The sequence below is a fragment of the Loxodonta africana genome, chromosome 4 (assembly GCF_030014295.1).
Source record: "Loxodonta africana isolate mLoxAfr1 chromosome 4, mLoxAfr1.hap2, whole genome shotgun sequence".
In the NCBI taxonomy this organism is placed as follows: Eukaryota; Metazoa; Chordata; class Mammalia; order Proboscidea; family Elephantidae; genus Loxodonta; species Loxodonta africana.
The window spans coordinates 130238963-130261493 of NC_087345.1; the positions used below are offsets into that span (position 1 = coordinate 130238963).

At 36.1% G+C, this 22531-nt stretch overlaps 1 protein-coding gene across 3 annotated transcripts in view; it reads left to right on the forward strand.

Annotated features, from left to right (window-relative positions):
* Positions 1 to 19052, forward strand: part of LOC111750869 (early activation antigen CD69-like) — a 46528-nt gene extending 27476 nt beyond the window's left edge. For 2 of the 3 annotated variants that reach the window (XR_002785922.2, XM_064284636.1), the window contains one exon: positions 76 to 19052. Coding sequence is in view for 1 of the 3 variants with exons in the window: in XM_064284636.1 (XP_064140706.1) it covers positions 76 to 190 (115 nt within the window). In the remaining 2 variants the exon portion in view is untranslated. The remainder of the gene's footprint in view (positions 1 to 75) is intronic. The other variant, XR_010321912.1, reaches the window with a different exon arrangement.
* The last annotated feature ends 3479 nt before the right edge of the window (positions 19053 to 22531 follow it).

A 22531-nucleotide genomic window follows, 5' to 3' on the forward strand; every position in this document is an offset into this window, starting at 1 on the left:
AGGTTTACAACATGAGTCTGAGGCTGGCCCATTTAATTTAATTAGTAAAGAATTAATCACTGTGTTTTGTTCCAGGTTCAATATTGAAGAAGGAGGAAATTGTGCCTTCATGTTTAAGGAAGGGATAAGTAGTGCCAGTTGTGATGATGCAAGAAAATATATTTGCAGCAGAAAAAGCCTCTGTCCCTAGTTAAGAGCTCTCCCACAGCAGGAATAAAGTAATTAAAGCGAAACAATGCTGCTTTTGATGTATTATATACTTATCGAAATACATTTCCTTACCATCAAACATCTCTTTTATGTTGATGATGAAATTTTAGATGATTTTTATCTTCATTTGAATTATTATCTAGAAGACTAGAAACTGAACTGAGTTTTTATATGGTGGTAGCAGACCACATAAGCTGGTGGATCTATGCCTACGGAATACTGGTGGACTTGATCAAAGGTGATTTCTAATTGATGCCTCAATGGAATAGATATGAGTATAAAGGGAAGGGAGGGAAAGATACCTCTACTTATTTGAAGTTCAATTACCTTTCCCTAAGGTCAATAAAAGAGATATAGTACTAGGTAAGCAGTAAGTAGAGTTCCATTCAGCCTGGAGTGGTATATAACTTCTTTAGAATTTGGAAAGAAGGTCCATGGAAGATATATTTAGATGCTGATTAGGGACTCCTATCTTGCTTCACCATCAGAGACCAAATTCCCTGGAAATAAAGTTCATACTGAGTCAAGTGCAACTTTCCTTGATACCCTACATCTTTAGTCCAGTTACTGAAATAAAGCATTACTTAACATTGAATGGATTTATTGTTCTTACTGTTGATGCAACCTGTGAAGGAATTAGACTTAGTGATTTGAGACCTGGGAAGCAGAACAAAACCACTTAGAGATGAAGAGGAACAAGAGGAGGGAAACTCTCAACTTGTGTTAATAATGACAATTTCTCTAAACTCTCACAAAGGTATGGGATTAAGATTCCAGGTAATGTTTAAACAAGTCTCTGAGGGACAGAGGGTGAGGAATAAGGAGTGGTTTTCATTAAAAATTTATGCAACTCCTTTTATACTTTACCATAACTTTATGTTCTTCATGTTTATGTTTACAAATATAATGTGTGTTATTCCCTTGTATTAATGTATACTGTGAGCTATGTTGTGTTTTCGCCTCAGTGGTGAATATTTTGTATCAATTTTTCTTAAGTAAGCAAATGAAGGCTTAGATTATTCATTGTTGTTAGCTGCCATCAAGTCAGCTCCAACACACAGCAACCACGTGTATAACAAAACTAAACATTGCCTGGCCCTGTGCCATCCTCACAATTGTTGTTATGTTTGAGCCCATTCTTGCAGCTATTGCATCGATTCATGTTACGGAGGGCTTTCTTCTTTTTCAGTGACTCTGTGCTTTACCAAAAATGATGTCCTTCTTTAGTGATGTGTCCCTCCTAATGACACGTTCAAAGTAAGCAAGACAAAGTCTCACTTCTAAGGAACGTTCTGGCTGTACTTCCTCCATGACTGATTTGTTTGTTTTTATGGCAGTCTGTAGATTATTTACCTAAGATTATATTAAATGGTACATTCATAGTTTTAAAAAATTAGTGTTGTCTCATCCACATGGTAGTAATCCAAGCAATATGGACAATAGTGTAGAAAAATTAGAAGTCTTTATATAGCATCAGAGCCCTGGTGATGGAGTAGTTAAGAGCTTGGCTGCTAACCAAAAGGCCAGCGGTTTAAATTCACCAACTATTCCTTGGAAACCAAATGGGGCAGTTCTACTCTGTCCTATAGGGCTGCTATGATTCAGAATTCACTCAACTGCAGTGAGTTTGGTTTTGGTATGCATAGCACCACCCAGAAGCAAATTTTGTCAATATCTTTCCATTTCCATGAGTATATTTTACATGCATATATATACTCATGTAATACACACACAAATATACCTAATCGAAAGAGACCTGGAGTGGGTATATTAATACCAGACAAAGTAGATTTTAGAAGAAGGCATATTTCTGTGGATTAGGAAGTGTGCTACATAATTATAAATGGATGAATTCATCAAGAAAACAATCCTAATTGCATGTGTACCTAATAAAGGAAATTCACATATACGAAGCAAAACCTACACTGAAAGGTGAGGTAGACAAACAATTATGACTGGGGATTTCATCCCCTTTTTTCTCAGTAGTTTATACAAAAGAAGACCAACTTATAAACTATAAACCAACTTAATTTGATATTTATAGAACACTCAACAGTAACAGTACACTTTTTTTCAAAGTCACACAAAAAACTAAAGATAGATTATATCCAGGCTACAAAAGAAGACAAAATAAATTTTGAAGTATCAGAATCAAAGTACTTCTCTGACTACAGTAGAGTTAAACTGGAAAGCAATAACCACAAGGTATCTGGAGAATTGCCACACATTTAGAAAGTAATAGCATACTCCAAATTGGTGCATGGGAAGAAAGGAGAAATCATAGGGAAAATCAAGTATTTTGAGAAGTGAATGAAAATTAAAACAGCATATCTTATTGTTGAGTACAGCTAAAGTAATGGATAGAAGGAAATGTACAGGAATAAAATGCTAACATAAGAAAAGAAAGAAAGTCTCAAATTATAGGTTGGGCTTCCACCCTAAGAAAGTAGAAAAATAAGAGCAAATTAAACCCAAAGTAAAAAGAAAGGAGTAGATGTAAAAATAGACATTAATGAAATAGTAGAGAAAATGAACGGAAAAAATAGCCAGTGCTTTGGAAAGAGCAATAAAATTGATAAACTTCTAGTCAGATTGATCAGCAAAATAGAAAGGAACTTTCTCAAGCTGATAAACAGCATTTACAAAACACCTGTTGCTGACATCATACTTTACGGTGGAAGACAATGTTTTCCGCCATTGAAGCTTGAAGACATTGCAATAATAGGCAGTCTTCCATTCCACGCAACATTGCACAGTAGGAGCTAACTAAAAAAAAAAAAATTTTTTTTAGAGCAATAAGAATTAAGTAAATAAAGAATTAAATAAACAAATAAGCAAAATTGTCTTTATTCACAACTAACATAAAACCACTTATGTGAAAATCCTAAGGAATTTGTAATATATAATGGAAATAATAAGTAAATAGTTTGGTAAAGTCTCAGGATTCAAATCAATACACAAAAATCTATTGCATTTATATTTCTTAACAAAAAACAATCAGAGGTGGAAATTAAATACACATTGTTTGCACTAGTATCAGAAATATCAAGTACTTAGTGATATTATTAACATATGTTCAATATCTCTACACTAAAAACTATAAAACATTGCTGAGTAACAATTACAAAACAAGAGTCCTAAACTGAAGATGGAGCCCTGGTAGCACAGTGTTTAAGAGCTTGGCTGCTAACCAAAATGTTGGCAGTTCGAATCCACCATCTTCTCTTGGAAACCCTATGGGGCAGTTCTTCTCTGTTCTATAGGGTGACTATGAGTCATTATCTACTCAGTGACAGCAGGCAATGGACTAAATTGAGGATAAGGAGCCCTGGTCACACAACAGTTAAGTGCCTGGCTGCTAACAGAAATGATGGCTATTCAAACTGACCCAGCCACTCTATGAGAGAAAGTCCTGCCCATCTGTTCCTGTAAAGACAATCTAGTTCTTCAGGTCTCAGGCTGATGGAATCTCTGGCCTATGTGGCCCTCTGTCTCTTGGGCTCATATAAAATGAAATACTCTTGATATACACAACAAATATTGAAGAAAATAAAAAGTGAAGCCCAGACTGGGATATAAACATATATAGGATGAGAAATTTATATCCAGAATACTTGAAGAATTTTTGCAACTTAATCATTGACAAAGAACCCAATTAAAAATGGGCCAAGTATTGAACAAACATGCCACCAGTGAAGATATCTGAATGGCAAAGAGGCACATAAAAAAATGCTTGACTTCATCAGTCACTACTGGAACCATTTGCCTTTGAGTAGTTTCTGATTCATGGTGACCCCAAGTGTTTCAGATGTGCATAGGGTTTTCATTGACTATGACCTTTCTCAAGTAAATTGTCAGGCATTTCTTCCCAGGTGCCTCTGGGCACATTCAAACCACCAACCTCTCTGTTAGTAGCCAAGCTCTTAACCATTTGCTCGAAACGGGAACTCGAAAAATGTAAATTAAAACCATTTGAGACAGAAATGCACATCTACTAGGCTAATTAAAATTTAAAAAGATTAAAAATAACAAATGTTGCGAGAATGTGGATCAGCTGAAAGTCTCATACGTTGCTGGTAAGAATTGCAAGTCATGCACCCACTTGGTAACCGTGGCAGGTTTTTAGAAGTTAAACATACGGTATGGCTCGACAGTCCTACTCCTGGGAATTTATCCAAGAGACATAAAAACACATGCCAATTAAAAGACTTGTTATGAAATGTGCTGAGCAGCTTCATTCATAGTAACCCAAAACTGGAAACTAGAGTCCATCTTTTGTTTGGTGATTGGATAGACAAACTATGCTATAAAGATACAATGGGAATACTACTCAGAAATAAAGAGGAACAAACTACTGATATGAATAATTTGTGTGAATCCCCAAAACATTACTATAAATGAAATAAACCAGGTACAAATGCTACACATTATACGATTCATTTATATGAAATTCCAGAAAAGGTAAAACTATATTGACATGAAGCAAATGAATGCTGTCCAGAGACCGGGATTGGAAGGGATTGAGCATGAAATGAAACAAGGGAATTTTGGGAGTGTGATGAAAATATTGTAAACCATACTTTTGGTGGTGGTTACATGATTATATTTGTCCAAATCCACCAAATTGTACACTAAAAACTGGTATATGGTCTAATGTGTAAAATATACTTTAATAGAGATGATTTTTAAAAGGCATCAAATGAAAGCATTCAAAAAATCTGATTTATAATGCTTTTTTAGGTTTATTTATTTATTTATTTTTATTTGATGCTCAATATGGAGAAGGTTGAGAGAGTGGATCTGTATCAAGGGCTTAAGCCTTTACATGTCGTAAACTGGTCTTCTGCATGTGTGTACATGCACTGCTCAAGAGTAAGGAAAGCAGGACTTTTCACCCAGGGGCCTTGTGGCAACATTTAAATGGAGAGTGGGAGATACTATAAGGGTTGCTTTAGAACTGCCTCCCTCAAATAGCATTTGTTCAATGTAAAAATTGCATGTGTTTAAGGAAGAGCCCCGCTTTAAACAGCGTTTCTGAGGTTTTAAGATGGGGAAAAAAGTGAATTATACTAGAAGGAAAATAGGGAAAGGAATCAATATGGTAAGCATGAAATCTGGAGTCAGAAGCTATGGATTCAAATCCCAGCATGCCTATTTTTAGTTTTTATAATGATCTTAAGCCAACTGTTTGATTTTTCATTTTTTTATCAGTAAAGTTCAAATATTTTATGTATATGTGTATGTGTAAAAATATAACACTATTTTTGTAAAGTAAATGTAATCCGTAAAAATGCTTTGTACACTGCTGATCACTGGCTAAAAGTTGCTTGTTGTTAGGGTTCCCTTTGGAATCAGTAAGGACTCTTCTGGAAAGGAAAGCCCCTCCTAATCACCTCTAAAATGAAAGGTTGTCCATCTGTAGTGTTTCATATGCCATTAAACTCAAAGAAAACTGGAATCAGCTTGTAACACACACAGGTAACAACTCCATGCCATCCCCAAGCAATCTGATACCCCAAGCAATCTAATACCTTAATATAGATTCCCATGAAAGTTAATCAAAAGGGAAAGTGAAAGAAAAAATAACTATTTTATTAAATTGCTATGATATCACATTTTATAATGGGAATATAAATTAGTATAAGCTCTTTGGAAAGCAATTTGACCAGATCTACCAAAATATAAAATGCATATGTCTTCTGACTCAGCCATTCCACTTCTAGAAGTTTATCCGTCAGATATAATTTATATCAGTGCAAATATTAATCTATATGTATTTGTGCTTAAAAGATCGGGAAACAGCCTTATTATCTACCAAAGGGGCAGGATGTTGTTGCATGCCATCAGGTTAATTCTGACTCATATGGGCAGGATAGATGTTATACCCATACAGTAGGATATCTTGTAGCTCTTAGAAATGAGCTCTAAAACAATATTGAATATACATTGTTAAATACTAAGACGGTACAGTAAAATCTGTGAAAGCTTGAACTCGAAGGGACTGTCTCGTTTTTCAGGGCCCCACAAGTTTTCTTCATTTAACAGGGTGCAGTCTTACCACTTCTTTTTTAAATTTTTTACTTATTTTTTATTGAACTTTAGATGAAGGTTTACAGAGCAAACTAGTTTCTCATCAAACAGTACACACATTGTTGTATGACATTGGTTAACAACCCCATGACATGTCAACACTCTCCCTTCTCAACCCTGTGTTCCCTGCCCCCAGCTTTCCTGTTCCCTCGTACCTTCCAGTCCCTGCTCCAGGGCTGGTGTGCCCCTTTAGTCTTGTTTTGTTCCATGGGCTGGTCCAATCTTTGGCTGAAGGGTGAACCTCAGGAGTGGACTCATTACTGAGCTGAAGGAATGTCGGGGGGCCATACTCTCAGGCTTTCTCCAGTCTCTGTCAGGCCAGTAAGTTTGGTCTTTCTATTTGGGTTAGAATTTTGTTCTACATTTTTCTCCAGCTCTGTCCAGGACCTTCTATTGTGATCCCTGTCTGAGCAGTCGGTGGTGGTAGCTGGGCACCATCTAGTTGCACTGGACTCAGTCTGGTTTACCCCTTTTCTGCAGCTCGTTTTAGTGAAAAATATTTTACTTTTCCTTCCCTGGCAGGTTTCTGCCTTACGTACGTCCCAGCTTTTGCAGGTTTTACTGTCCATTATATTTTAACATTGTATAATAAAATGATATACACGCATATAAGCGTGCATGAACATATACACTTGGTATGTGTACAGATAAATTTATATAATGTGTGTGTGTGTAAAACTTCAGGTATTTGAGATATCTGCCTCTAACCCTTGCAGAGCCCATGGAGGACAAATTGAGGCTCAAATTCCTTGTGTATACGTATTTAACAGTTATAATTCAACGTGACAGAATTATTTATGCTCCATTTTCTTACCTGGACAAATATAACTTCATAACCTCCAAATAAAAAAAATATATACAAAAATGGATCGGGGTGACAGAGGGAATTATGGAGTTTCTATTGTTTTATCTGATAAAGCAAGAAGTCAAGGTATATTGCCTGGCTTTAAGAAAACAAAAAATCAGCATTTAACGTGGTATTTAAAATTGTAGATGTGACCATTGAATATGTTTAAGGAGTTGTGGAAGGGTGGATAAAGCCAATATTTTTCACTTATCCTCAGTTATTAAGAAGGATTTTAATAGATAATATCTAGAAACAGTGACATTGTTGTGCACTAACCGGTCGATTCTGACTTATAGTGACTCTATATGACAGAGTTGAACTGTCCCCATAGAGTTGCCTAGGCTGTAATCTTTACGGGAGCAGATCGCCAGGTCTTTTCACCCACAGAGCCACTGCTGGGTTCCAACCAACGACCTTTCAGTTAGCAGCCAAGTTCTTAACTATTGCAAAACCAAGGGTCCTTAGAAAGGGTGATATAAGCATATTATTTATATTTTAGTAACTACAGGAAAAACTAAGAACAACAATATGTTTTCTTTTTTTGTTGTTTTATTTATTTTATTACAAATTTGCTTTATTATATTGGTAAATATTTTGAAAGAAATAATTTCTTTTAAAAAACAAAACAAATGATCAGCATTTTAGATATCCTATAAATCAATAATGGTCTTCCTGTTAGTGCATTCTGAATTGCAAATAGCTAGAGTACTGCAATTCTAATTTGAAATCATGTTATCTAAAAAAAAAATTTTTTTTTTAGATAACATGGCTTCAGATGATTTATTAGCCATTCATAATGTACAAAACAAAACACCCACAAAATCTTCCCCAAAAGCCACAAATAGGTTAAGCATATCTAAATTCTCCAGCAAATAGGAGTTAAAGCAAAAATGAGTGTGCTAATTGTTGTAGAAAAGTAATGAAGTTAACGAAGAAATTTGGATATATGTACGGAATCAATGTTTACCTTTTCATTGTTAAGCGCCACTATGAGAATCTTCCAGTACCAGTTGCCATCAAGCCAATTTCGACTCATGGCGGCCTCATTTGTGTCAGAGTAGAACTGTACCCCAGAGGGTTTTTGGTAACTGATTTTTCAGAAGTAGATCACAAGGCCTTTCTTTCTTCCAAGGCACTTCTGGTGAACTCAAACCTTCAACCTTTCAGTTAACAGCCCAGTGCGTTAACTATTTGTACCACTCAAGGTTGCCATGAGTTGGTGTCAACTTGAAGGCAACTGGCATGAATATCTAGAAAACAGAAAATAACCTGGGACATTTTTGTTTCTGGACATTCCGTGATCATTCCCCTCAGGAGGTAAAGTGGAGGTTTATTGTTTGATGTTACCGTGAAAATTGAAGTGGACCAAATAATCCATATTTTTTGAGGTGTGGCCAGTTTTTCCAGAGCTTTCTGACAAGCCACCAACAAACTTCAGGAATCTGATTGTTTTAGAAAGAGGTGCATAAAAAAAGCTACTTTAATTCAACAAACTTTTATTGATTTTTACGTTTCAGGCCCTAGGGATGCAATGCGAATATTTCATGCCATCTGCCAGTCATGGGGAAAAATAAACCAAATAATTGCAATACAAAATGATAACCAAAATAAACAAATGAAACGTGTTGCCATCAAGTTCATTCTGACTCATAGTGACCCTATAGGACAGAGTGGAACTGTCCCCACGGGTTTTGCAAGGTTGTAAATCTTTACAGAAGCAGACTGCCACATCTTTCTCTCCCGGAGCAAATGGTGGGTTCAAACCTCTGGCTAGTATCCAGGTGCTTAAACCATTGTACCTCCAGGGCCCCTACAAAATGATAGATGATTTAATAAATGCATATGCAAGGTTATAGTGGAATATATAAGAGAAGGAAATTTTTTAACATTCACTGAAGACCATCTATGCCATTACTATCTATGCCTTTACCAGTGTACTTTTTCATGTCCTCTCGTTTAATAATCTTCCAAACTATATGGGTAAGGTATGTGTTTCTACAATAGCAATGAGAAATAGGCAATGAAGAGAGTTCATGTAACTTTGATGAAGCTAAAAAAACTATCAAATGGTATACTCAGGAATACAGTCAGGCCTGTGTGAATCCAAAGCTCGTGCTTTTTCTACAAGTCCACAAGACATAGAATGATCATGCTGAAGGTATCAGGGGGATCTATCATGACTGCCCCAAACTTGGGACAATTATTCTTTTCCCCATATGTAATACTTTCACATTTACAGAAATGAACAGAGCGCAGAGCATATAAGAGGTATGTATAGATTTTTGGTTGTCATAATTGAACATTTTTATACATATCCACGTCCAATGAAAAATATTGATAGTAACCATGAAAGTGGATCAATGATCTAAATAGCAAACACTTTAAATGTAAAATTACTTTAACATAATACAGCTTCATACACAAAAAAATGCAAGAGTTTTAACTCATAATTTAATATTTTAATTCTGATACGTGCTGTCATTCATAAGTAGATTTCAAAGTGCCAAAAGATATGCAAGAAAAAAAATACATAGCAATGATATGCTAAGCAAATACTTAGCATAGTAACTAAGACATATGTTATCCTTGTCATTTTAAACACTTACATAAATAAATAGCATATCCACTGTGAACTTCTGCCTAGGCAGTATTGAGAAATATTAGAGCAAAATAACTACGAAAAGATACTCTAGATGTCTGCATAGTCTCAAATCCATATATTGTTTGACCTTGGGAAAATCAGACTCTCTGAGACTCAGTTTTGTCTTTTGTAAAATTGAGACCAAATGATATTTATCTTATAAGAATGTCACCATGGCCAAATGAGATACGACATGGAAAATGCTTAGACCAATACTTGGCATTTATAGCTTATTTAAGTGCTATCTAATATTATTGTTGTCATTAGTGATTTGTACATAGTTTTTTGATAAAAATGTGAAATGAGATCATTCCAAGAATGAGCACAGAATTATATATGATGAAGATTACTTTCCACGTGTTCTTCTCAATGTACCATGTAAGGCTTTTATCTTAACTGAGGACAAAATATTTTTGCTTACATCATGGGCTTCTTGCTTATGGATGAGTCAGGTTTCCATTTTCTTCACTAAACAAGTCTGCCTATTTTTATCTTTATCTTAATCAGGTACTCTCCCTGAGAACTTTCACATAGTGTTTCATTGTATTGGGTAAGAGCCCATGTTGATTGGTAATTTGCCAAATGTTTAAATATCATTGTACATGTAAACAGCCTTCTTTCCTATTAAAAAAAAAAAAAAAAATTTTTTTTTTTTTTTCCTATTAGTCTAGATCAATTACCACATTAGCCATATGCCATCATGGCCGTCTCAGAGTTAAGTCATGGTGAGTATGGCAGCTGGAGACAAAGGAGGACAAGTAAGTTTTGTTGGGTGCATGTGAAGGAACAGATGGAAGTTAAAAACAAAATCCAGGGAAGCCTAAAAATGCTGACTTCTTTACTTAGGACATAAGATTATTAAAGTGAGTGAGGTGGGAAAGCACTTGTGTAGAGTCGTGGAGGATGTGTGGGAGTATGTAGAGTTTTCTATCTGCAAGAGAGGGCATATGCTTGTCCATGAGATGGTATTTAAGGTGCATTTTATATATGTGTATTATATCTTGGTAAAGAAATTTTTTAAAGTACTTTTATAGAAAAAAAGAATTTATTTACCACAGCTTGTCTTTTTTCCAGAAGAGAAAGCAAATGCCTTACTTACCCTCTAAGCCAGATTGCTCTCCCTGTCTTAAACTGCACAGCACTTGGATTGGTACAATTAGTTTATGTCTGTCTGAAGTGGATAAAAGTGCTTCTAAATAATTGACCTACAGTCTGGTTAACTGTAAACATTATTACAGTGTAAACACTGTAAACACTGTATCCAATGTCTTCTATTGTTTCTCCAACCTCTTCTTAATGTTATAGAAAATAGGAACAGAGGTAGAGAAAATTTCAAAGCTGATCTGAGGACACTTAACAAGACTGAAAAGAGCTTCTGAAGAATTTAAAAGTAGGCTGAGCTCAGTGGTGAAGTTGGTTTTTCATGCATTGAAAAATAAGGAAACAAACCAACAAATGACAACAATAAGGAACAACAGCCACAAAAAACAAAGCTCACCACAATTTATAGGTTTTAGGCTGGAGAAAAACTGAATGAATTGTGGGTCAAATGACTGGAATAGCAAACCTGCCAATACTTCAAGATGAAGGTAGCGGTTGAGAGATAAAAAGTAGACACTTGAAATGAGTTACAGATATCAACTGAAACCACTGTTATAGTTAAAATAGTTAGCTAGTATGAATTCAGATGTCACCTATTTAGTAATTCCCTTGATAATAAATAAGTCCAATAAACTTAAAGGTACAAGAGTAATTGTAGTTACATAATAAAACTCTTCCGTAATATGGCATTCCTAGCTACTGCATTTCTAGCAGGCTAAAATAAAAATAAATAAATAAATATTTTTATTTATTTATTTATTTTTATTACTAGAATATTTTTGGTGATAGCAATACCTTTGCCTTGCAAGGTAGTCCATTTCAACCTTTTGAGAAATTTTAACAGGAAGTTTCTTTAGGGTAAATTTAAAGTTGCTTTCTTGTATTCTCTCACCGTTGTTCATAGTTCTGCACTCTTAAGCTATTTTGAGTAGTTAATTAATTAGTAGAATAAAAACCCATTGCCATCAAGTCAATTCTGACTCCTAGGGACACTATAGAACAAAGTAGAACTGTCCCATAGGGTTTCCAAGGAGCATTTGGTGGATCCAAACTGACCCTTAGTTAGCAAATGAATTCTTAACCCCTGAGTCACCAGGGCTCCTAATTAGTAGAATGGATGCTGATTTAAGAGTGACTGTGTCATTTGACTCTTTTACAAAAAATAACAGAAAAGCATAAGAGGTAGAAAATATAAAACAAAAGCTCAGAGATGTGGAAAGTAGAAGTAAAAATGCTAACTTTTAGACAATATAAATCTGAAAGAGAAAGAATGATGGGTAGGTACTATTTAAAGAAGTAATGATGTGCTAACTACCAAAATTAATGAAAGCCAAACCCTTCAGAGTAGCAGTGCCTTAAGACGTTCAAATGAGATAGATAAGGGAAAACCTACACCTAGATACAATAGAGATAAATAAAAATATTATAATTGAAAAGAGTAACAAAAAAAGAAGAAATGCGAAGGGTAAAATCAAATGGTGGTTGTCTGAAAAGATTAAATAACCAGATGTATATGCAAAGAAGAAATAAACAAAATAGTAAATAGGAAGTATCAATAATTACATGAAATGCAAATATTAAGTGTTAGCAAGATATTATGAAAATGGTTCATCAATATATGTGTAAGTTTAGATGACAGGAAATAGACTTCTGGAAAAATACAAAATACCAGCATATAACAAGAATAAATAACTGAAATAAGTATTATAGGAACTGAAATGAAAATTAAAATCAAATAAATTTACCTATCTTTCAAGGAACAGCTAATTTTTGCATCATACAGCTTGCTCCAGAAAATAGTAAAAAAGGAGAATATGCCCAGCTCTTTTTTATAGACTAATGTAAATTTAATTTCAAAACAATGTAAGAAGACAAAAAGAAATAGATCTAGTTCTTAAATATAATATTATTTGACGAAGTACAGCAATATAACTTAAAAATGTATTCAAATATGGTTATTCTAGGAGTGCTTCCATATCAGATAATTAGTCTATGTAAATAGCTTCATTAACATGCTTTAAAAGTCACGTGATTGTCCAATAATGCATAGAAAACATTGGGTAATATTCAATCTCTTATCTGAGATATTCAAACTTTTACCTGAGATAAACCTTCTTAGGAAACTAGGAGTAGGAGAAACATTTCTGAAACTGGTAATGTTAAATTTATACAGTATTCACAATGATTAAGAATGAGACTTTATTCAGATTCCATTTAAGATCAAGAACAAAATAAAAATTTTCACTGTAATTTCTATTTTTAAACTAGTATAGTATTGGAGATTGTAACAAATTTTGCTGAGGATCGTTCAAAAGAAGCTGCAGTGGTACATCTGTAAGGAACTGCCAGAAATTCAAGCCGGATTTAGAAGAGCATGTGAACCAAGGATGTCATTGATGATGTCAGATGGATCCTGGCTGAAAGCAGAGAATATCAGAAAGATGTTTACCTGTGTTTTATTAACTATGCAAAAGCATTCAACTGCCTGAATCATAACAAATTATGGATAACATTGCAAAGAATGTGAATTCCAGAGCACTTAATTGTGCTCATAAGGAACCCGTACATAGATCAAGAGGTAGTCAGTCATTCAAACAGAATATTGTGTGGTTTAAAGTCAGGAAAGGTGTGTGTCAGGGTTGTATCCTTTCACCACACTTACTCAATATATGCTGAGCTAATAATCTGAGAAGCTGGACTATATGAAAAACGGGGCATCAGGATTGGAGGAAGACTCATTAACAACCTGTGTTATGCAGATGACACAACCTTGCTTGCTGAAAGTGAAGAGGACTTGAAGCACTTACTGACAAAGATCAAAGACCATAACCTTCAGTATGGATTGTACCTCAAGATAAAGGAAACAAAAATCCTCACAACTGGACCAATAAGCAACATCATGATAAATGGAGAAAAGATTGACATTGTCAAGGATTTCATTTTACTTGGATCCACAGTCAACACCCATGGAAGCAGCAGGCAAGAAATCAAAAGACAGAATCCCTGAAGAAGCAGGAGAACAGAGGGATGCAGACCTCAAATTCTCATAAAAAGACCAGACTTAATGGTCTGACTGAGACTAGAAGGACCCTGGAGGTCATGGTCCCCAGATCTTCTATTAGCCCAAGACGGTGAAGAGTGAGCCTCTTGGATCAAGTAGACACATGAAACTATGTGGTCAGCTCCTGTCTGGAGGGGAGATGTGAAGACTGAGGGGGACAGAAGCTGGCTAAATGGACAAGGAAATACAGGGTAGAGAGAAGGATTGTGTTGTCTCATTAGGGAGAGAGAAACTAGGAGTATATAACAAGGTATATATAAGTTTTTGTATGAGAGACTGACTTGATTTGTAAACTTTCACTTAAAGCACAATAAAAATTAAAAAAAAGAAATCAGGTCCTTGATGATGTAATTGTGTCCCTTGATCAAACCAATCCTGACAACGACATACTTCTGGACTTCCAGTTACGTGAACTGTTAAATCGCTTTATTGCTTAGCTAGTTTGAATTGTGTTTTATGATACCTGCAAATGAGTTCTTTTTTCTTAGTTACCAAGTGCTGCTAAAACAGAAGTGTCGTAAATGGATGGCTTTAACAAATGGAAATCTATTCTTTCACAGTCTAGGAGGCTAAAGTCCAAATGCAGGGTTCCAGCTCCAGGGGGAAGACTTTCTTTCTCTGTCGGCTCTGGGGGAAGGTCCTTGTCATCAGTCATCCCCTGGTCTAGGAGTTTTTCAGTGCAGCGACACTAGATCTAAAGGATGCACAACCTTGGCTCTTCTTGCTTGGTGGTAATTAGGTCTCCATGCCCCTCTGTTCGATTCTGTTATATCTCAAAAGAGATTGACTTAAGATACAACCTAATCTTGTAGATTGAGTCCTGCTTCATTAACATAACTGCCACTAATTTCACCTTATTAACATCATAGAGGTAGGATTTACAACACATAGAAAAATAACATCAGATGACAAAATGGACAGTCACACAATTCTGGGAATTGTAGCCTAGCCAATTGACACACATTCTTGGGGGACACAATTCAATCCATAACAGCCTTAAAACTGATAGTGATCAAGTAATAGAGTGGAAACTGGCAAAACATGTCAAAGACACCAGGGAAGTGAAAGGCCAGAGAGGGCCAACGAAGATTTCACAAATGTCTTCAAAAGTACCTTTGAAGTAAATACAGATGTGGCAGAAGAGGAAGAGAATAGGCCTTGTCATCTGCAAGGAGGGCTAGAGAAATGCACTAGGACCAGCTGAGCATGGCTCTGCCCTTTCCTCTTTCTGACAGTTATGGAAAGGAATTCTTCCATTTCCTGGTGAGCAGAGACTGCCTCTTGCACTAGTTTGCTGTGGTGGCCTAATGTCCTCTCCTTAACCAGATACGGTAACTAGAGGAAGTGAATGCCATGTTGTAAAAACAGAAAAACAAGTAAAGGGAAGTTCTCTCCTGGAGAAATGCAGGGGAAGATAGTGAGCAAGCCGAAGTGCCACGTATTTCATAAGTGAGGCACAGACTATAGTGGCACGTATTATACGGCCTTGGACAACTATTTGAGAAATTTGCCCTGTCAAATGTGATATATATTTTTAGTTTGATGTTCTGTAATTCAATTAAGAAAAAAATATCTAGAATCCAAATAATTGTACATAATGAGTCCATCAAAGCTGGGGGTGTCAGAGTGATACTTTCAGATTGGAGAAGCTGCCCTTCTGTAATTAGACACACAGGCATTTGTTGCTGCCCCATATCCACACAGCCTTTTAGAGTCAGTGAACATGGAAACAGATCTTATGAAGGGGAAAAAAGACAAAAATAATAGGCAGTAAAAAATCTGAGACTAAAATTGGAGAGAGACAGAGATAAAGGAGAGGGGAAGAGGCAGAAGAGAATACAAGCAAAAACACATGAGAATGAAGTGGGTTGACAAAAGACAACCATCCACAGTTTTTAAGATTATACTTCCTTTGTTCAAGTGAGGCAGTATCACACGGAGGCTAGCAGCATAGGCTCCAGAATCCATCAGAGCTCATAAGGAACGGAATCCTACCAACAACTATGTGAACTTGGAAGCAGGCCTTTCCGCATTCAGCCATTCAGATGAGACTTCAGCCCTGGCCAGCACTGACTACAACCTGGTGAGGAACCTTAACTCAGAAAACCTAGCTAAGCTGTGCCACGATTCCCGACCCAAGGAAACTGAGAGATAATAAATGTGTGTTGTTTAAAAAAAAAAAAAAGGAATCAAAAGAGTCATTGCATTGGGTAAATCTGCTGCAAAGGAGCTCTTTGAAGTGTTGAATAGCAAAGATGTCACACATTTCCATATCCTCCTCCTATTCCTGATGCTCCTTCTTCCTCTGCTGCTCCAGGTGAGTAGAGACCAATTCTTGTGCCTGGGAGAGCTGTTTGCAAGCTTTTAAGACCCCAGGCACTTTACAAAAAACTAGGAGGTAGAACAATAACAACAAAAAAAGTTGCCTTCAAGCTGATTCTGACTCATAGCGACTCTGTAGGATAGGGTAGAACGGCCCCACTGGGTTTCCAAGGAGCAGCTGGTGAATTTGAAGTGCCAACATTTTGGTTAGCAGCTGAACCCTTAACTACTGTGCAGGAACACTAAACATGTTATTAGGCCAATTAACTGGGATATCCCATATAACCATGACCCTAAACCCCCAAGCCAAGAAACCAAATCCCATGAGGTTTCTTTTTGTTGGTTGTACATAAGCAGCCTCAGCAGCTACTTTTTTTTTCCCCCTTTTCATCCCTGTTGTAAATATATCTACCGTACAACTTTTGCCAATTCAACTTTTCTTTTTAAATAATTTTTATTGTGCTTTAAGTGAACGGAAGTTTACAAATCAAGTCAATCTCTCACACGGAAACTAATATTCACCCTACTACATACTCCCATTTACTCTCCCCCTAATGAGTCAGCGCACTTCCTCCTTCCAGTCTTTCCTTTCGTAACCGTTTTGCCAGTTTCTAACCCTCTCTACCCTCCCATTTCCCCTCTAGACAGGAGATGCCAACACAGTCTCAAATGTCCACCTGATAAAAGTAGCCCACTCCTCGTCAGCATCTCTCTCCAACCCATTGTCCAGTCCAATCCATGTCTGATGAGTTGGCTTCGGGAATGGTTCCTGTCCTGGGCCAATAGAAGGTTTGGGGACCATGACCGCTGGGATTCTTCTAGCCTCAGTCAGACCATTAAGTCTGGACTTTTTATGAGAATTTGGGGTCTGCATCCCACTGTTCTCCTGCTCCCTCAGGGATTCTCTGTTGTGCTCCCTGTCAGGGCAGTCATCGGTTGTGGCCAGGCACCATCTAGTTCGTCTGGTCTCAGGATGATGTAAGTCTCTAGTTCATGTTGCCCTTTCCGTCCCTTGGGCTCATGATTATCTTGTGACCTTGGTGTTCCTCATTCTCCTTTCATCCAGGTGGGTTGAGACCAATTGATGCACCTTAGATGGCCGCTTGTTAGCATTTAAGACCCCAGACGACACACTTCTAAGTGGGCTGCAGAATGTTTTCTTAATAGAATTTATTTTGCCAATTGACTTAGATGTCCCCTGAAGACATAGTCCCCAAACCCCAGCCCTAGCTCCACTGACCTTCGAAGCATTCAGTTCATTCAGGAAACTTCTTTGCTTTTGGTCCATTCCAGTTATGCTGACCTTCCCTTTATTGAGTGTTGTCCTTCCCTTCACCTTAAGTAGTTTTATCTACTATCTAATTAGTAAATAACCCTCTGCCACCCTCCCTCCCTCCCCCATCTCGTAACCACAAAAGAATGTGTTCTTCTCAGTTTAAACAATTTCTCAAGATCTTATAATATTGCTCGTATACAATATTTGTCCTTTTGCATCTGACTAATTTCACTCAGCATAATGCCTTCCAGGTCCCTGCATGTTATGAAATGTTTCACAGATTCATCACTGCTCTTTATCGATGTGTAGTATTCCACTGTGTGAATATACCATAATTTATTTATCCATTCATCCCTTGATGGACACCTTGGTTGCTTCCAGCTTTTTGCTATTGTAAACAGTGCAGCAATAAACATGGGTGTGCATATATCTGTTCATGTAAAGGCTCTTATTTCTTTAGGATATATTCCAAGGAGTGAGATTTCTGGGTTCTATGGTAGTTCTATTTCTAACTTTTTAAGGAACCTCCAGATAGATTTCCAAAGTTGTACCATTTTACATTCCCACCAGCAGTGTATAAGAGTTCCAATCTCTCTGCAGCCTCTCCAGCATTTATTATTTTGTGTTTTTTGGATAAATGCCAACCTTGTTGGAGTGAGATGGAATCTCATGGTAGTTTTAATTTGCATTTTTCTAATGGTTAATGATCAAGAGCATTACCTCATGTATCTGTTAGCTACCTGAACGTCTTCTTTAGTGACGTGTCTGTTCATATCCTTTGCCCAATTTTTAATAGGGTTGTTTGTCTTTCTGTGGTTGAGTTTTAACAGAATCATATAGTTTTAGGGATCAGGCACTGGCTGGAGATATCATAGCTGAAAATTTTTTCCCAACCTGTAGGTGGTCATTTTACTCTTTTGGTGAAGTCCTTAGATGAGCATAGGTGTTTGATTTTTAGGAGCTCCCAGTTATCTGGTTTCTTTTTGTCATTTTTAGTAATGTTGGTATTCTGTTTATGCCTTGTATTAGGGCTCCTAACGTTGTCCCTATTTTTTATTTCCATGATCTTTATCATTTTAGTCTTTATGTTTAGGTCTTTGATCCACTTGGAGTTAGTTTTTGTGCATGGTGTGAAGTATTGGTCCTGTTTCATTTGTTTGCAAATGGATATCCAGTTATGCCAGCACCATTTGTTAAAAAGACTATCTTTTCCCCATTTAAATGACCCTGGGCCTTTGTCAAATATCAACTGCTCATATGGGGATGGATTTATATCTGGGTTCTCAATTCTGTTCCATTGGTCTATGTGCCTGTTGTTATACCAGTACCAGGCTGTTTTGACTACTGTGGCTATATAATATGTTCTAAAATCAGGTAGAATGAGGCCTCCCACTTTCTTCTTTTTCAGTAATGCTTTACTTATCCGGGGCTTCTTTCCCTTCAATATGAAGTTGGTGATTTGTTTCTCCATCACGTTAAAAAATGTCATTGGAATTTGGATTGGAAGTGCAATGTGTATATATATATATATATATATATATATAATTTTTTTTTATATATATATATAGACGGCTTTTGGTAGAATGGACATTTTTGCTATGTTAAGTCTTCCTGTCCATTAGCAAGGCATGTTTTTCCACTTATATAGGTCCTTTTTAGTTTCTTGCACTAGTACTTTGTAGTTTTCTTTGTATAGGTCTTTTACATCTTTGGTAAGATTTATTCCAAAGTATTTTATCTTCTTGGGGGCTACTGTGAATGGTATTGATTTGGTGATTTCCTCTTCGATGTTCTTTTTGTTGATGTAGAGGAATCCAAGTGATTTTTCTATGTTTATCTTATAACCTGAAACTCTGCCAAACTCTTCTATTAGTTTCAGTAGTTTTCTGGAGGATTCTTTAGGGTTTTCTGTGTATAAGATCACGTCATCTGCAAATAGAAATAATTTTACTTCTTCCTTGCCAATCTGGATGCCCTTTATTTCTTTGTCTAGCCTAATTGCACTGGCTAGGACCTCTAGCATCATGTTGAATAAGAGCAATGATAAAGGGCATCCTTGTCTGGTTCCCGTTCTCAATGAAAATGCTTTCAGGCTCTCTCCATTTGGAATGATGTTGGCTGTTGGCTTTGTATAGAAACCCTTTATTTTGTTGAGGAATTTTCCTTCATTTCCTATTTTGCTGTGAGTTTTTATCATGAATGGGTGTTGGACTTTGTCAAATGCCTTTTCTGCATCAAGTGATAGGATCGTGTGGTCTTTGTCTTTTGTTTTATTTATATGGTGGATTACATTAATGGTTTTTCTAATTTTGAACCAACCTTGGATACCTGGTATAAATCTCACTTGGTTGTGGTGGATTATTTTTTTGATATGTTATTGAATTCTATTGGCTAGAATTTTGTTGAGGATTTTTGCGTCTATGTTCATTAGGGATATCGGTCTGTAATTTTCTTTTTTTGTGGTGTATCTTTACCTGGTTTTGGTATCAGGGATATGCTGGCTTCATAGAATGAGTTTGGGAGTATTCCGTCATTTTCTATGCTCTGAAATACCTTTAGTAGTAGCGGTGTTAACTCTTCTCTGAAAGTTTGGTAGAACTCTGCAGTGAAGCTGTTGGGGCCAGGGCTTTTTTTTGTTGGGAGTTTTTTGATTAATTTTTCAATCTCTTTTTTTGTTATGGGTCTATTTAGTTGTTCTACTTCTGATTGTGTTAGTTTAGGTAGGTAGTGTTTTTCTAGGAATTCATCCTTTTCTTCTAGGTTTGCAAGTTTGTTAGAGTACAATTTTTCGTAATAATCTGATATGATTCTTTTAATTTCAGTTGGGTCTGTTGTGATATGGCCGATCTCATTTCTTATTCGGGTTATTTGTTTCCTTCCCTGTATTTCTTTAGTCACTCTGGCCAATGGCTTATCAATTTTGTTAGTTTTTTCAAAGGACCAGCTTTTGGCTTTGTTAATACTTTCAATTGTTTTTCTGGTCTCTATTTCATTAAGTTCAGCTCTAATTTTTATTATTTTTTTCTTCTGGTGCATGAAGGATTATTTTGTGCTCACTTTCTATTTGCTCAAGTCGTAGGGACAATTCTCTGATTTTGACTCTTTCTTCTTTATGTATGTGTGCATTTATCAATATAAATTGAACTCTGAGCACTGCTTTTGCTGTGTCCCAGAGGTTTTGATAGGAAGTGTTTTCATTCTCGTTGCATTCTATGAATTTCTTTATTCCCTACTTAATATCTTCTATAACCCAGTCTTTTTTGAGCAGCGTATTGTTCAGTTTCCAAGTATTTGATTTCTTTTCCTTGATTTTTCTGTTATTGATTTCTACTTTTATGGCCTTGTGGTCTAAGAAGATGCTTTGTAATATTTCGATGTTTTGGATCCTGGAAAGGTTTGTTTTATGACCTCGAAAATGTTCCATGTGCACTAGAAAAAAAAACTATACTTTGCAGCTGTTGGGTGGAGTGTTCTGTATAGGTCTATGAAGTCAAGTTGGTTGATTGTAGCAATTAGATCTTCCGTGTCTCTATTGAGCTTCTTACTGGAAGTACTATCTCTCCAAAAGTGGTGTGTTGAAGTCTCCTACTATAATCGTGGAGGTGTCTATCTCTCTTTTCAATTCTGTTAAAGCTTGTTTTATGTATCTTGCAGCCCTGTCATTGGGTGCATAAATATTTAATATGGTTATATCTTCATGGTCAATTGTCCCTTTAATCATTATGTAGTGTACTTCTTTATCCTTTGTGGTGGATTTAACTTTAAAGTCTATTTTGTCAGAAATTAATATTGCCACTCCTGCTCTTTTTTGCTTATTGTTTGCTTGATATATTTTTTTCCATCCTTTGAGTTTTAGTTTGTTTGTGTCTCTAAGTCTAAGGTGTGTCTCTTGTAGGCAGCCTATACACGGACCGTGTTTCTTTATCTAGTCTGAGACTCTCTTTCTCTTCATTGGTGTATTTAGTCCATTTATATTCAGCGTAATTATAGATAAGTATGAGTTTAGTGCTGTCATTTTGATGCCTTTTTATTTGTGTTGTTGACAGTTTCATTTTTCCACTTACTTTTTGTGCTGAGAGGTTTTTCTTTGTAAATTATGTGTTCCTCATTTTCATAGTAGTTGAATGTGTTTGCTGAGTCATTATGTTTTTCTTGGTTTTTATTTTGAATTATGGAATTGTTAGACCTCTTTGTGGTTACCTTAATATTTATCCCTATTTTTCTAAGTAAAAACCTAACTTGCATCGTCCTATATCTCTTTGTTTTCCTTTCCATATGGAAGATCTATGTCTCCTGTATTTAGTCCCTCTTTCTGATTATTGTGATCTTTTACATAATGACTTTGATGATTCCCTGTTTTGAGCATTTTTTCTTTTTAAAATTAATCTTAATTTGTTTTTGTGATTTCCCTATTTGAGTTGATATCAGGATGTTCTGTTCTGTGACCTTGTGTTGTGTTGTTATCTGATATTATTGATTTTGTTACCAAACAATTTCCTTTAGTAATTCCTGTAGCTTTGGTTTGGTTTTTGCAAATTCTCTAAGCTGTGTTTATCTGTAAATGTTTTAATTTCACCTTCATATTTGAGAGAGAGTTTTGCTGCATATATGATCCTTGGCTGGCAGTTTTTCTCCTTCAGTGCTCTATATATGTCATCCCATTGCCTGCTTGCCTGCATGGTTTCTGCTGAGTAGTCTGAACTTATTGTTATTGATTCTCCTTTGTAGAAGACCTTTCTTTTATCCCTGGCTGCTTTTAAAATTTTCTCTTTATCTTTGGTTTTGGCAAGTTTGATAATAATATGCCTTGGTGATTTTATTTTTGGATCAATCTTATATGGGGTTTAATGAGCACCTTGGGTAGGTATCCTTTAGTCTTTCATGATGCCAGAAGGTTTCTGCCAACAGATCTTCAACTATTATCTCTGTATTTTCTGTTATCCCTCCCTGTTCTGGAACTCCAATCACACGCAAGTTATTCTT